The sequence below is a fragment of the Tursiops truncatus genome, chromosome 11 (assembly GCF_011762595.2).
Source record: "Tursiops truncatus isolate mTurTru1 chromosome 11, mTurTru1.mat.Y, whole genome shotgun sequence".
Taxonomy (NCBI): Eukaryota; Metazoa; Chordata; class Mammalia; order Artiodactyla; family Delphinidae; genus Tursiops; species Tursiops truncatus.
The window spans coordinates 13,836,943-13,851,502 of record NC_047044.1 but is presented as its reverse complement, the minus strand read 5'-3'; the positions used below and the strand labels follow the sequence as shown (position 1 = coordinate 13,851,502).

Genomic DNA, 14,560 nt, shown 5'->3' with positions numbered 1-14,560 from the left:
TTGTGCTGGGAGGCCTGATGCTTTCCAGAAAGCCAAAACAGGGCGGGGTGGGGGGGAACAAAACAAAGCATAAAAGCCCATTCTTTCTGCTCTTCTGCACCCTTCTCGCTCTCTCTCTCTCTCACCACACTGCACACAAAGCTCCGAGCCAATCATCCCCCTGAAGGGCGCTGCCCCATCCAGCTTCCCTCTGCCACCGCCCACCAGGGCCTTCCTTGCCCTACCTTTAGATCAGACACGTCTCTGTAGCACTGCTCAGAGCGGGTGTGGTCTGACAGCTGCACGTTCCAGAAGCAGGGGAGCTGATACACGAGGAAGGGGTTTTGTTTGATGACAGCGTTGAAAATATCCTAGGGGATAAAAGCCAGAGATACGGTCACAACAGTCAGATGGGCTCAGCTTGTGATGCTGGCTCTTGAGGCACCACATCTCCTGCGCAATCTCTTGAGCCTCCGGCTCGGAGCACAGGCTCACTTGCACTGCAGGGCATCTCCCTTGCCTTTTATCTCTAGAAACCAAGCAGTCATGTTTGGATAGAGAGGGGGGAATGCCCCACACTGACTTGAAGCTCACGGGTCCTGCTGGTCTCAGTGAGCACCGTCCAGCGAAGGGGGCAGACACGGAGCGTCTTTTCCACCCGAGCCAGCATAAAATAAATGAAGTCACTTTTCCGCCCCTCTTCTCACCTCACCGAGGAACCCTGTTGTCATCCATCCTGAGCCTCCTGGAGAGGAAACTGCGTGATGACAGGTTGCTCTCCTTATTGAGGGGCTGAGACAAATGATATATCCTGCTTCAGCAGCATTCCCTGGGGCGCTGGGCAGACTCGATGATGGATGCAACCCGGGATTCCTGCGGGCCAGGGTGCCTGAGCCCGTGCTCCGCATTTCCAAATCCAACTCTGACTTTTCTAGGGAGGCTTTACTTCTTGCCGGCTCTTCTCCAAGCTCTTGCACCAGCCAGGCCACACATATTAACTAGCTGCTGACAGGTGGTGTCGGGAGGTGAATTATGGGCCTTCGCAGAAGGCGATGGCTGAATCAACTATCCTCCTTGGACATGGACAGGCAATTGCTAGCTTTTGGGGACACACTCAAGTCATTATGACCTGACTTGAAATATGATGATGGAGGACAATTTTCCCCTCAGGTTTAAAACAGCTACCTGGGTAATTTTTAACTCCTTCATTATACCATATCTCACGTTTGAAAAAGGAAATTAGTTTCTGGCTGCTCGGGAAATACAGAATAACAACAATGCTAAAAAAAATAGTAAACTAACACCACAGAGTTTCTTGTTTCCTCCACGTTAGAAAACTTTGCAAAAATTCAACAAATCAGACAACTGAATGTTGAACAAAAACAGGGAGTGAGCTTCTTTTTGGTTAAACAGGAAAGGATAAAATGCAGAGAACTCAGAGATATCGTCTTTACATTTCAAGATGGCCATTTATACCATGGGAAACTCATAATCTAGATGTGTGACCCTGGTAGATTCAAGGGCAAAGGCTCAGGCCTCTGTGTTTCTCAGCCAAAATGAGAAATGGGGTTTAAATGAATTTATGTTAATAGTTTGGTGGAGTTCATGGGTTTTTTCAGATTGCCTGGATTAAAAGCTGGTTTCACCAGCCAAGGAGGTTTGTCCGTTCTCTTTAAATGCATTTCCCTTGAGGATGGGGTCATAGTATAGGATCTAAGCAAAAGGCTTTGCTTCAAAAGTTAGATTCTATTTGCCAGAAAGGAAAATGGAATCTTGCCTGGGAAATATGCCTTGGTATTCTGGAATCTCAGGGGGCAGGCACTGGATATTCTACACCAAGATGAAGACTGTGACCTCCTAACACACCAAATTATCATTTACTTATGACTCTTCTTCAATAAACTATGAGCTCTCTGAGGCCAAGGACTGTGTCCTTCATTTATCTCCGTAATCCTATTTCTGAACATATTCCCTGGCACGCGCAGTGTGCAGGGCAAGTCTGCTGAACACGCACACGAACGAACAAGGGGAATGAACTAAGGGGAGTGCTGTCGTCTCAGGCTGGCAAGTACAAGGCAGATCTATCCAAGTAAGCAGTCATACAGATCTGGAAGAATAATGCAGACTCAGCCACTTGCAAGTTTGAGACACAGCAGCAGGGTGCTCAGGAATAACCGTACCTTCTAAGCTGCCTACTTACCTGATCAGCTAAGGATGTGGAGAGCATGCCCATCAACTCCCTCTCTGCAGTCAGCCTCCACATCTGCTCCCACTTCATCTTCCGCAGCTTATCCAGAAGCAGCAGGATCACCCCTAGACAACAGTATAGGATGGAAGAGAGGAAAAATACGACAGTAAGAGAGACAGCCAGGCACGCCTGTCTGCGTGTTTTGGAGATGAACACATCTGGATCCACCCCAGGCTCTGCCGGGTACTCGGGATGAGACGTTAAACAATGTCTCTGAAATATCCTCATTGTATGGAGAACATTAACACAGACCTCAGAAGATGTCCCGAGGACTAAGTGAGATGGGCAAAGGAGCCCAGCGCTCCCTGGAGATGATGGCTGCCCAACAACGTCAATGCACCAAACGCCACTGAACTGTACACTTTAACACGGTTAAGACGGCATTTTTGTTATGCTTATTTTACCACCCAAAAAAAAAGCCTAGCACTGCACCTGACACATAGCCCATCACCTGTAAGCACAGATTCTCTCTTATGTTTTTCTCCAGATATATGACAACCTACCTAGGGTTAGCTGATGGATGGTGTTTATACAACATATGCCATTTATCTTTACAGAAACAAAGCAGATCCTCTCTGACTTTATTCTGGGTATGTCTTTGCCAATTTGCTTTATACCTACTGATAAGCCATATGAGCTCGTTGCAGTATTCCTGGTTTCAACAGACTTCTTTGGTCCAACAGAATCAACACAGATGGAAACTATGGTGAAGGCTGTGCTGATGCTGGGTGTTCAAGATGGGGCTCCAAGAGCCTTTGGGTTCATAAGATACTAATAGTCAGAGGCTGCTTCCTCCTCCTTGCCACCTTCTTTTTTTGCGGTTAGTTTTCATGGGGAGGGACCTGAACGAAGGGGGGGATCGTCTAGGAAGGGAAATTGCCCTTGTTTACACCTTTGTATTTTTTAAAATGTTAAAAACAACTAAATGTATTATTCAGGTAAAAATACATTAGTAAAAGTCTAAAAAGAAAAATACATTTTGGCTTAGCTGAATGGCGTAGGAGCAAATGTCTACCAGCAGGTCGGTGAGAGCATGCAGAGACAGTACAGAGCACAGAGCACGAACGGCCAAGAGAAGGTCCCTGCAGGCCGCTGCAGTTACTCTGGTGGATGGAACTGTGGCCGTGATGCCCTCCCCAATCAATACTCCTCAGGAAGCTTAGCTCAGCAAAACAGTCAGCGGAGAAAACTCCAGGCAGCTTAAAAATGATCTTAGTTGATACCTAGTGCGTTTTCTAAGACTGCTGGAAAGAAACTGATTCCCCAAATCACACATAAATGTCAACACTGAGACTTTTTTCTACTTATTCCAGTGGCACATACTTGGAGAAAAAGTATATTCACTATTCTTTAAAAAAAAAAGTTATTTATTTATTTATTTTTGGCTGTGGTGGCTCTTGGTTACCGCGAGCGGGCTTCTCATTGCAGTGGCTTCTCTTGCCGCAGAGCACGGGCTCTAGAGCGCAGGCTCAGTAGTTGTGGCTCGCGGGCTCTAGAGCGCAGGCTTAGTAGTTGTGGCGCACAGGCTTAGTTGCTCTGCAGCATGTGGGATCTTCCCGGACCAAGGCTCGAACCCGTGTCCCCTGCATTGGCGGGCGGATTCTTAACCACTGCACCGCCAGGGAAGCCCAAAAGTATATTCACTATTTAGTGAAAGGTGTTTGTTCAGGGAGAGAGTTGAAATAAAATATATATGGTTATGGGAAGAATAGGATAATACACAGAGATCTGAACTTGTAAGTCAGAAGGGCAAAGCATATTTATTGCATATCTCCCTTGTGCTTTGTTAGGTTTTTTTGCACATCGATAAGGTAAATATTGTCATCCTTATTTTGCAGGTGGGGAAACTGAGGGGGGCGGGTGGGTCAGACACTTGAACAGTTCACAGTACAAGAGCAGCTCTACGAGATCCGAACTCAGATCTGCCTGACTCCAAAGCTGGTGCTTCTTCAGCTATACCACACAGACCAGAGCCCCAGCAATGCCTCTGGGGAGTTCTGTGACTCAGGCCAAGGCCTTCTGCTTTTCTGACTTTTGGTTTCTACCTGGGTAAAAGGAGGAAAATGCTACTTGCCTTGCAAACTCAGAAAACTGCCACGCCCCCTAGTGGTAGGCTGGTAAATGTTTAACCACCAGCTAGCTCTTCAGGGGAAAAACACCCCAAACCTAGATTTGTAGCGACTGCTGATTGCCATGGTGTAAATACTCTCATTGTGGCCGATTTCCAGCTACTGATGTGATGTCATCAAACAAGCAGTTGGGAAGGACTGAGCACAACTGGCCCTCCTGAGCTAGGGGGAGTTAGGTCCAGCACACCACTGAAAGTGTTCCCCAAACACGGGAGGAATTTTAGAAATAGCAAAATTCACCACAAGGGTATTATTTGATTGCTTCTTTGGGGGAGAAAGGAAAGAAAAATTGACAGCGTTACAAAACAAGAGAACATAGTGACGGATTCAAGAAAATAGATTCCAGTCACACATATGAAAGAGAATTCCACTAAATCTTATTGCAGAAACTAATGCTAATTAGATTTAGAATTAGGGCTAGATGCTCCAATATATAGAAAAAATGAGGAATGCAGAAACTATAAACAATGACGAAAGATTGAAAGCCTCTGGAGGCATCAATGGTAGATCTATCAGTCTCTGGAGACTGAGCTGAGAATTGATGCTTTTCAATGGTGTTAAGACTTAGCAAGTCCTAAGTGGCAGCTGTGACTCCATACAGTTTGCCAGGCTAGTTGAAAAGAGGTGGGGGGATGGTCCAGAACAGAAGACTAAAGGCAGAAATGTAGGGTCCTTCTCCCAGTTACCCAACCTTCTCCTTTGTGTGATTTTAATTTAACTTTTAGAAGCATGAACTATTTCAAACTAACAGAAAAGTACCAAAACTAATATGACAAATACCTACCACCCCGATTTAATAGATATTAATATACTGCCACATTTGCTGTTCATAATAAAATGTCACAGGTAAATGAGAAGCTCCACCATCTCACTGTAGCCCTCCCTCTCCCAAGGGTAACCAGTATCCTGGAGTGCCTGGGTTTCATTTCCCTGCATGTTTTTTAAATTTGTATTCTCTATGCATATATTAATAAACAATATATAGCATTTTCAGTATGTTTCCCAGTGCATATTTTCTACTCTAACTTACCTTTTCACCCAATGTTATGGCTTTTAAGAGTTAACCATGTTACGGTTTCAGCATCTAGTTTATTCATTGTAATCACTTTATTCATTCCTTGTATAGCTGCACCACAGTTTACTTGTGCATTCTGCTGCTGAAGGACATTTTGGCTGTTTCCCACGTTTCTGTTCTTATAAACAATGCTGCAATAAACATCCTAATCCCAATTCATCGGGCACACTTCCGAGCGCTCAGCTGGGGTACAGCCTCCCATGTTGTACAAGGATTGCTGTGTTGATGGTGCTATTTGTCTTGAAACATCTTGAATTGCCTCATCTTCCTTTTCTCTTACAAATTAGGCCATCACAGAGACTCATGGAGTCTACATTTAAAGTGCCTTTCACATCTCTTCTTTTACTCAGTCAACAGTTATTTGTTGAGCACCTACTATGTGCAACCTAACTGAAATTTGTTTTTTAAAAAAATTGATGGGGGTAACATTGGTTTATAACACTATATAAAATTTCATGTGTACAACATTATACACACATAGATACAGAGAATAGAGTCGTGGTTATCAGAGGGGAAGGTGGAGAGGGTGAAATGGATAAAAGGGGTCAACTGTAGGGTGATGGATGGAAACTAAACTTTGGTGGTGAGCACACTGCAGCGCATACAGATGTTGAAATATAATGTACACACAATTCATTTTAGAGGCACCTTTTGAGTAACTCCTACAGTTCCATTCACTGGGTTAACTGGGGACTCAGCAGTTCGTAAAACACAGTCCTTGTTCTTGGGGAGCAAGGCCTAACAGGGAAGGGAGATGGGTAACCAAGAAAATGGAAAACAGTGACAGATAGGAGATGTGTGAAGAACCGTGGGGAGCCGGGGACAGGGGAACTGATTGTGATCTGGGTGTGGAGGGACCATTAGGGAAAAGCTTCCTGAAATAACTGATGTCCAAACTGAAATCTAAAAGAGGCAGAGGATTACCTGCTGAAGGTCAGGCCAGACAGACTTCTCCCTTCAGGGCTGTGAACGTCAATCAGGCAGCAGATCTTTTCTACCACATTTGAATAGCAGACCTTAAAAGGTAATGACCCATTTCCCTCTCTTCTCTCAAAAAAGACAATTAAAAAGAGGCTGCATAAAGTTGTCTAGCACGGGTGAAAACATTTGTCTTTGCTCATAGATCTATAATTAACCACAGGTTATTTGTGGAATAAACATCCCCGTATCCTCACACTGATGCAACAGAATGAATTCCAGCAACACAGGCATTTTTGTAGCTATCACAGAAGGGAGCTGCATGTAACATGAAAACTGTGCTGGACTTGGAAACGTAAGTCCTGGGTTTGAGGCCTGATAGGATCCCTTATTGCAATATCTCTTTAAAAAAGTCACTGGGGTCCTGAGCCCCAGTTCCTTATTTGTAATAAGGGGACAATCCCACATTAGCTCCAAGATGATTATAAGGGCTTAAAAATTATATCTTTAAAAGCATCTGGTATATGCCATGATTTATTATTTCCTATCTTGAAGTAAAGATCCTATGAAAAGTCCAAAAAAAAAAAAAAAAAAAAAAAAACGTACTGGGCTTCCCTGGTGGCGCAGTGGTTGAGAGTCTGCCTGCCGATGCAGGGGACACGGGTTTGTGCCCCGGTCAGGAAAGATCCCACATGCCACGGAGCAGCTGGGCCCGTGAGCCATGGCCGCTGAGCCTGCGCGTCCAGAGCCTGTGCTCCGCAACAGGAGAGGCCACAACAGTGAGAGGCCCACGTACAGCAAAAAAAAAAAAAAAAAAAAGTACTGAGTACAGTAGGAACAGTACTCAATATTGCTGACTTGAGAAATATTCATTGAGAATAAATGTCCAGACCCCGAACTCCTCTATGAGCCTGAACCCACTGGTCTCTCTAAAAAGCTCCTTGTGCGTGTAGAATGCACTGGACGCTTAAAAATTGTGACATATTGCCAGGTCCATATTGCTTCTTAGTCTTCTGTCAATAGTCACTTAGGGTGTCACCACCAGCATGACTAAGATGTCCCTTGGGGTTATTGCGAGTGGCCACTAAGGGATACAACCCACAGGAAGAAAAGAAATTGATGGAAAGAAAATCCACCCCAAGAACAATCATGTGAGTAGATTACGTTCTTAAGCAGCTAAGGAGTCTGTTGAACCTGTCAAATATAATCACATGAATATGTACTTACAACAGAATCTGCCTGTTTCTTCAAAGGTTGGGAGTTTGTACCCAGATTGTACGAGAGCTAAAAAAACATTTCCAGGGAAACATAACTCTAACTACTTATTGACCTAACTCCTATGGTGCTGGGGAGATACCCTAATTAATGACTGTGAAGGCCTTCGGAAATACGAAGTGGTACCTAAAAGTTTGTAAATAACAGTTACAGAAACTATACATTTCTTCATTAAGGTGCCTAATCATCACGCATTAAACTTGCTTGATTCCCACTCGAATTAATACAAATCGTGTGCACACAGGCAATGTGGGAACAAGCTTTTTAAGTGAATCCTAGTTAAAATGATGAAAATGGCTCCTTCTGAAATGGGACCCTTTCAAGCTGAAACAACACAGCTTTGGCTTTGGAATAAGTGCCCCCAGACAGACGTTGACACTGCTTCCCTGCTGTCAGGGGGACAGGGGTGCCAAAAAGCTTGACTCTGGCCTTTGCTGCTGCGGGATCTGCCCTTTCCGTACTTGCCGCTGGGGTCTGGGAGCATGGCGCAAGCCCTTTGCCCTGGAGGCCAGCACTCTGCACAGAGGCAGCATGCCTTGAATTTGAAAGGCCCTCCCAACGGAGCTGGCTGGGATGCGTGGCGCTCACACAGCCTTACCTTCTCCTGCCGTGCTGGGTGGGAGCTTAAGAGACCAACACTAAATAAATAAATGAATAAATAAATTAAAAATCAAAGGCTTCTCCTGTGAACATCTGGTCCAGAGGAAGGGCGTTGTTTCATCTGTGGATCAGAGGACAATGTTTTTTTCCCAAACTGAATATGTAGTAACATCTCGGTAGCCAATATGGCAGGGAAAGGAAGCTGGATGTGGATGTGGAGAGAGAAAATAATGCTTTTTTAAAAAAATGAGCCAGATATTGATTTTTACCAATGCGACTGTAAAAGGGAGAACAGACTAAAAATGGTGACAATGCTGATGACTGTCACCTACTATTTATGAAGCAACTGCTGTATCCTGAAGACAAGGTGCCTAACCTAGATGACCTCTGACTCTTACGACAAGCCTGCTAGGTCGATGGAATGATCCCCATTTTTGAGATGAAGAAACCAAGGCTTGCACTTAGCTAGTGGGTGGCAAAATTAGTCTCACTCTTAGACCTGTGGTCTTTCAGCCACGCCACGCTGCCTCCTGGTGTGCGTGTGTGTCTGTGTACATGCCCATAGTAAATATGGCGAGACTTTGCTGAATCGGTGGCCTAAAACCAAAACAAGTCAGGGAGCTCCTGGAGGAACAGTAATGTGAATGTTTGGGGAACTCTGAAGACCACAGGCCAGAACCAGACTACATGTGTCAGAACCTGGGAGAGACCAAGCATACAAGGCCAGGAGAGGCAGGGTGGCCCTGTGTGACTGAAGCTGCTTGCACAGGTGGGTTCTAACCAGGTATAAGGGACCATGGGGGGCAGTCAAGAACTACTTCAATCAGCACACGGTTCCAGAGCTAACTTACATCAACTCTCCCTCCCACACGGCACAGAAATCCTCTTCTTTCTGCATCTGAGTCCACAACCTTGCAGCCTGTGTTGGACCACCTCTTGCAGGCCAGGAGAACGCCTTAAAACCCTTTCAGCGAATGGACAACCTTAAGCTCATGTTATGAAAACCTGCTGTTTAAGAGGAGGTTCTACCATTGTCTTCTTTCTTTCTTTCTATCTTTCCATGGAGCCAGTTTTCATCCTTCAGCCAAGCTAAAGAATACGGCTAGAACTGACCTGGTCAATTCTGATCACGCGCTTCCTTAATTCAGAAGAAGAAACTGAGGTCCAAAGTGGCTCCCTGATGTCTTCAGACCAGTTCAGAGCAGGTTTCAGATTAAACCTTTTATTCCTCAAGGCAGTGTTTTCCATGGCCTTCTGCAGGATGCTAATAGGTGTTGTGGGAAGCAGGTAGTTAGCTGTGTTAAATAAGTTTAGTAGATAGCGGGTTAAATAAAGTTAAACAGTGTTGGTTTTAGCAGTGTGCATATGGCGAATCTCAGAGGTGGTTACCACATCCAACACCTTCTAGACTTATTTACCAGGACCTCTTCCCCGCGCCCCTGCTCTCCCCCAGGAAGCTGGTAGAATACTGCTTTTCCCTTCACTTCCACCTGCATTTTCTCAGCTCTCCACCTGCACTGTAAGGGCTGATACACGAAAATGAAGATTTATTCTTTGGTCCTTTAGCATTTCTTGTGGCTTCATTGGCTTGAACCAGAGAAAGAAAACTTTAAGTGGGCACTGAGTGGTTGGCTACACAGGAGGCTCTGGGGAAGATGCCGGCCCTCATCGTGGAAATGTTTATGACAATGACCCACATAATTTTGACTTTCCTCTCTTCTGCTTTGAAGCACTAGAGTCCTCTTCTCATGCATGATGACCCAATAGAAGGTGAGTTTATAAAAGTTCACCTACTTTAAAATCCCCTGATTTTACCTACGACTCACTTTTGATCATAAAAAGCGAAAGTAGAACCTTTTAATTCATGTGTTTTTTTTTTCTCAAAAGCTCTGTATCAGAGAGAGAAGATGGAAATCCTTCCACCTGAAGCCTTCCCTGACTTTGCTGGGATTTCTGAAAGTGCGGATGGATATAGTATAAAGGGCTGCTCAGACCTTATAAAAGGCTGGTCACTCACTCACTCATTAATTCATTCAATAAATGTCCATCAAGCGACTTCTACGTGTCAGGCACTAGGTACACAGAAATGGAAAACACAGTGGTCCCTGCTCTGAAGCATCTGGAGGTGCTGTGGGCACTGAAATAGAGAGGTGTGTTCTGGGCAAGCGAGGTTGGTTCCTTTAAAAGGAGGTGGGTTCAGATCTCATGTCATGGGGAGCGGTCCTTTAAGAGAACAGAATTGTACCATATCTCTTCCTCTCACTGAACAGAACTGTGATAGGACTGAGAACATAAAGGCTTTGCTGGCTGGCAAATGCATTTTAGCCAAGATTTTTATAAGTAAACTTTTTACTGAAGAATAATATACATTCAGAAAAGTACACAGATCCTAAGTACACAACGTGATGAACTTTCACGAAGTGAAATCGCCATTGTAATTAGAACCTGGACCAAGAGACAGAACATCACGAACAGACCAGAATCCCCCTCATATTCACACATACACCCACTGTCCTGCCATTATCCTGAATTCTTACACCACAGGTCAGTTTTATCAGGTTCTGAATTATATATAAATCAAATCATACAGTATTCACCCTTCTTATGACTGGCCTTTTGGCTCAGTAGTATTTCTGGGAAGCCCATTTGCATTACTGCACGCTGCTGTAGTCCGTTCATTTAATTCTGTATCGTTACCTACACTGTGAATATATCTCACCCTAGTTATCCATTACCTTGCTGACGGACACGTGGGATGCTGCCAGCTTTGAAAGCCGTTGTAAACATTCTCGAACACGTCTTTTGGCGTCATTTGTATGCATGTCTGTTGAGTGCAAACCTACTGTAGTTAAGGTAGTTATTAAAGACTCTCCAGCCTGTCTCTTTCAGTTTGAAGAAAGTATTTTATGGATCTGTATAGGGGATAAATAGAGTGTCCAAGGTGTTGATCTTAAAACGACCACTGAACAAAAGGGAGCATGTTTTGATGCTCAGAAAAGCCAGAGGTAGATGCGAGAGCCGAGCACAGAGCCACCGAGCCTGCCTGGGGGTCCACAGCCCCACGCGCTTTCTATCAGGTACTGAAAAATAACTACTCCCTGAACAGAAGTCCGATCTGCTGCCTGGCTTGTTGGAACGGAGATTTTAATTTTTAACAAATCATGAGCCTTCATCTCCCTACCGGCCTGGCTAGATGCTTCACTGCACAGGATGATGTTTCATTTGCTCACCAAGAAGGGAGAGACGGCTCGGATAGCCGGGCAGTGCGGACCAGGTGCACGTGCGCTAGAGCCTGCCTGAGCGCCGAGCTAATGGACTGTGGAAGGGCAAGGAGCATTCCTGCCATTTCCAACTTGAACAAAGTGAACCCACACGGAAGGGCACGCTACGTATCTTTTCATTATTCAATCGTTCACGCACACGAGGAACAAGCAGGTGCTGAAAGAACAGGAGGTATGCAGGGGAGGTATGCAGAGCTCACGGCCATCACAGACGGAACTGCCTGGGATCCCTGGTGGCAGATTCCCCGTTGGAAGCACCGCGACAGACTGGAGGGTGGGAGGAGGGAGGGTGCCGTCCTCCCTGCGCACTCTCGAGTCTGCGCAGTGTCTCCAGCGGGGCCTGTCTCCCCTCCCCTGCAGCTTCCTCTGGGCGCGGCTCTAGTTCTCACTGCTGTCTGGCAGCATCGCCTCTTCTTTGTATCTCACTATGGGCTGAACCGTGTGCCCCTCTCCCCCAACTCATATGTTGCAGTCCTAACCCCCACCCAGGACCTCAGGATGTGACTATATTTGGAGGTAGGGTCTTTAAAGAGGTGTTAACTTAAAATGAGGTCATTGGAGGTTCCTAATCGAGTAGGACCAGCGTCCTCATAAGAAGGGGAAACCTGGGCAGACAGGTACAGAGGGACGGCCATGTGCAAACACAGGGACGAGACAGCCATCTCACGAGGAAAGGCCAGAGGCCTCAGAAGGAACCAACCCTTGATCTTGGACTTCCAGCCTCCAAAATGGTAAGAAGATAAGTTCCTGCCATCTCAGCCATCCAGTTCGTGGTCCTTAGCTATGGCGGCCTTAGGAAGCTAACACGTACCTCTTGGCCCAGAGCTGGTAACAGCTGCCGCTTCTGCCGGTCTCTGGTGCCTCAGCCTCCTTGCCGACACCTTCAGGGCTCTCTGTCCATCCCATAAACAGTCCCTTCATTAAAATACCTTGAATTACCTGATAAGATGATGGGATCCTGACTAGTGACATGTATGTTATCTCATTTAATTCCCTGACTGCCTCTGTGAAATTGGGATGGTCACGCTTTTACATGTAAGGAAGCTGAGGCTGTACAGCTCATGAGCGGCAGAGTTGAGGTCTCCATCGAGGTCTTTCTGACTCCAATGGCAGTGTGGCTGACCCTGCAGGCTTGCAGCAGACTGAAAGAAGGGGCTGTCTCTCTGAATCAGAGGCCCATGCAGTAGGAAGGACCCCTGGACATCATCTAGGGCAATCTCTTCATCTTCCATAAATGCGGACACCAGGACTCAGAGAAGTGAGCTGAAGGTCCTAAGGTCGGGATGCTTATGCAAATGGCAGAATAAGGACTTGAACGTAAGTGTTTGGACTCCAGCTCTGATACTTTCTGTTGCTCCCTTAACTAGTTTGAGAATGATAGCAAGAAGAGAGTCACTTCCCAAGTCCCGTATTTGGATTACATGGGGATCTGACCACAGAGATTAAAGGTCCCAGCATCAATCCACATGTCAGCTCCATGCTTACTAGCTGCATGACCTTGGTTAAGTGACCTAATTACTGCTCTCCGGTTCAGTGTACTCTTCTGTAAAACAGGTATAAATAATAACTCATAGGACTGTGATAAGGATTAAAAAAGATAAGGTAGACCACTCAGCACAGTGACTAACACAAAGGCTAGTTTCAATTAAATAAGTGCTACTGTTATTACCTGGGGCAGATTTTTTTAAAACCCAAACTAAGCTCCTATTCACCTGTAGGCACTGAATCCACCACTCATAAGCTGACCAAAAATAAATGATGACACTGATAGCTAACAAAGCTGGCAGCAACCCACTACTAGGTACCTGCCAGGCCCCAGGCAGGGGCCCCAGGTACTGTGTTAGGGATGCCCACCACCTCTATTCCTTAAAACATCCCAGAAATACTAAGTAACTAAGAAGCTAAGAAGCCAAACACAGTTTCATCCGGCTCCCAAGCCCATGCATTTTCTAATACCGTTGTTGGTAAGATGAAGTAGGACGTGACTAGTACAGGTAATCAGATGCAGAAAAGCACTTCGTAACCCAGTCTACGCCCGCGACGTCAAGATGCAGTGAGTGTAGATACGTACAGGTGGCCCTGTATCTCACGTCCTCTGTACCCACAGTTTCCAACACCATCTACAGCACACAGTTGGTCTGCTCAAGATGGCCATAATGACCTGCACTTGTGTTGAACTGAAGTGAATTCTTTCCGGGGAGTTGGATCTCAATAAGCAAGTGTCCAGAGCAGAGGAGGGGCTGAGATAGCTCTTCTATTCATGCGAATCCCTATCGTACCAAAGCCGACTTCAAGGGGACATTTCAATGGGGTGAGTAGGCAGTTCTGTCTCCTTGTTTCCTAGAACAACCATAGTTCTAGAGAAGGCTTTGGATTTGGTCGAGTGCTGGCCCTGTAGTGCTGTAAAGACTTGGAGGCCCGAGATGAAGATTAATTCTGGATCCATTACTTATTTTCCATAGAACCTGGGGCCCGTGTGCGAATGTCTGTAGACTTCTCTTTCCTAGCCTGTAAAATGGTTATGGTGATATTACATTTTTTTTTTCCCCGCTCAGTCGATACCTGTTGAGAGTCTCCTACGTACCAGAACCCATTCTGAAAGCAGAAATCCTTATCCTTGTGGAGGCTTTACATGAATAGAAGACAGACAATAAGCAAAGTAGGTTAAACATACAGATGATATATGATGATAATGATAGAGCACAGAAAGGCAGGAAGACTCAGGTGGGGGACCTGTTGAAATTTTCAATGGGTGGTTGGCGAAGGCTTCTCTGAGAAGGGGATGTTATTTAAGCAAAGACCTGCGGGAGGCGAGGGAGCATGCCACGCTGATAATGGGGCAAGAACTCCGGCAGAATCAGCTGCAAGTGCAAAGGCCCTGAGCGAGCTGATATGCTGCAGAACGGTGAGGAGTGCCTGCCTCTTGGGCTGCTGTGAACGTTAAACAAGTAAATAATCCATTTGAAGTATCACATTCGTAACAACTGCTCAATAAATGTTAGCCAGCACTATTAACATTATTCCCGTGGGCACACAAAGGGCCCTATCTACTAGA

The 14,560-nt window shown here is 45.6% G+C and overlaps 1 protein-coding gene across 1 annotated transcript in view; it reads right to left on the bottom strand.

Annotated features, from left to right (window-relative positions):
- The window catches only part of LARGE1 (LARGE xylosyl- and glucuronyltransferase 1), a 588,787-nt gene that overhangs the window by 86,846 nt on the left and 487,381 nt on the right, over positions 1-14,560 (bottom strand). The window contains 2 exon segments of the mRNA XM_033866163.2: positions 225-350; positions 2,180-2,292. Of these exon segments, the coding sequence (XP_033722054.2) occupies positions 225-350; positions 2,180-2,292 (239 nt within the window).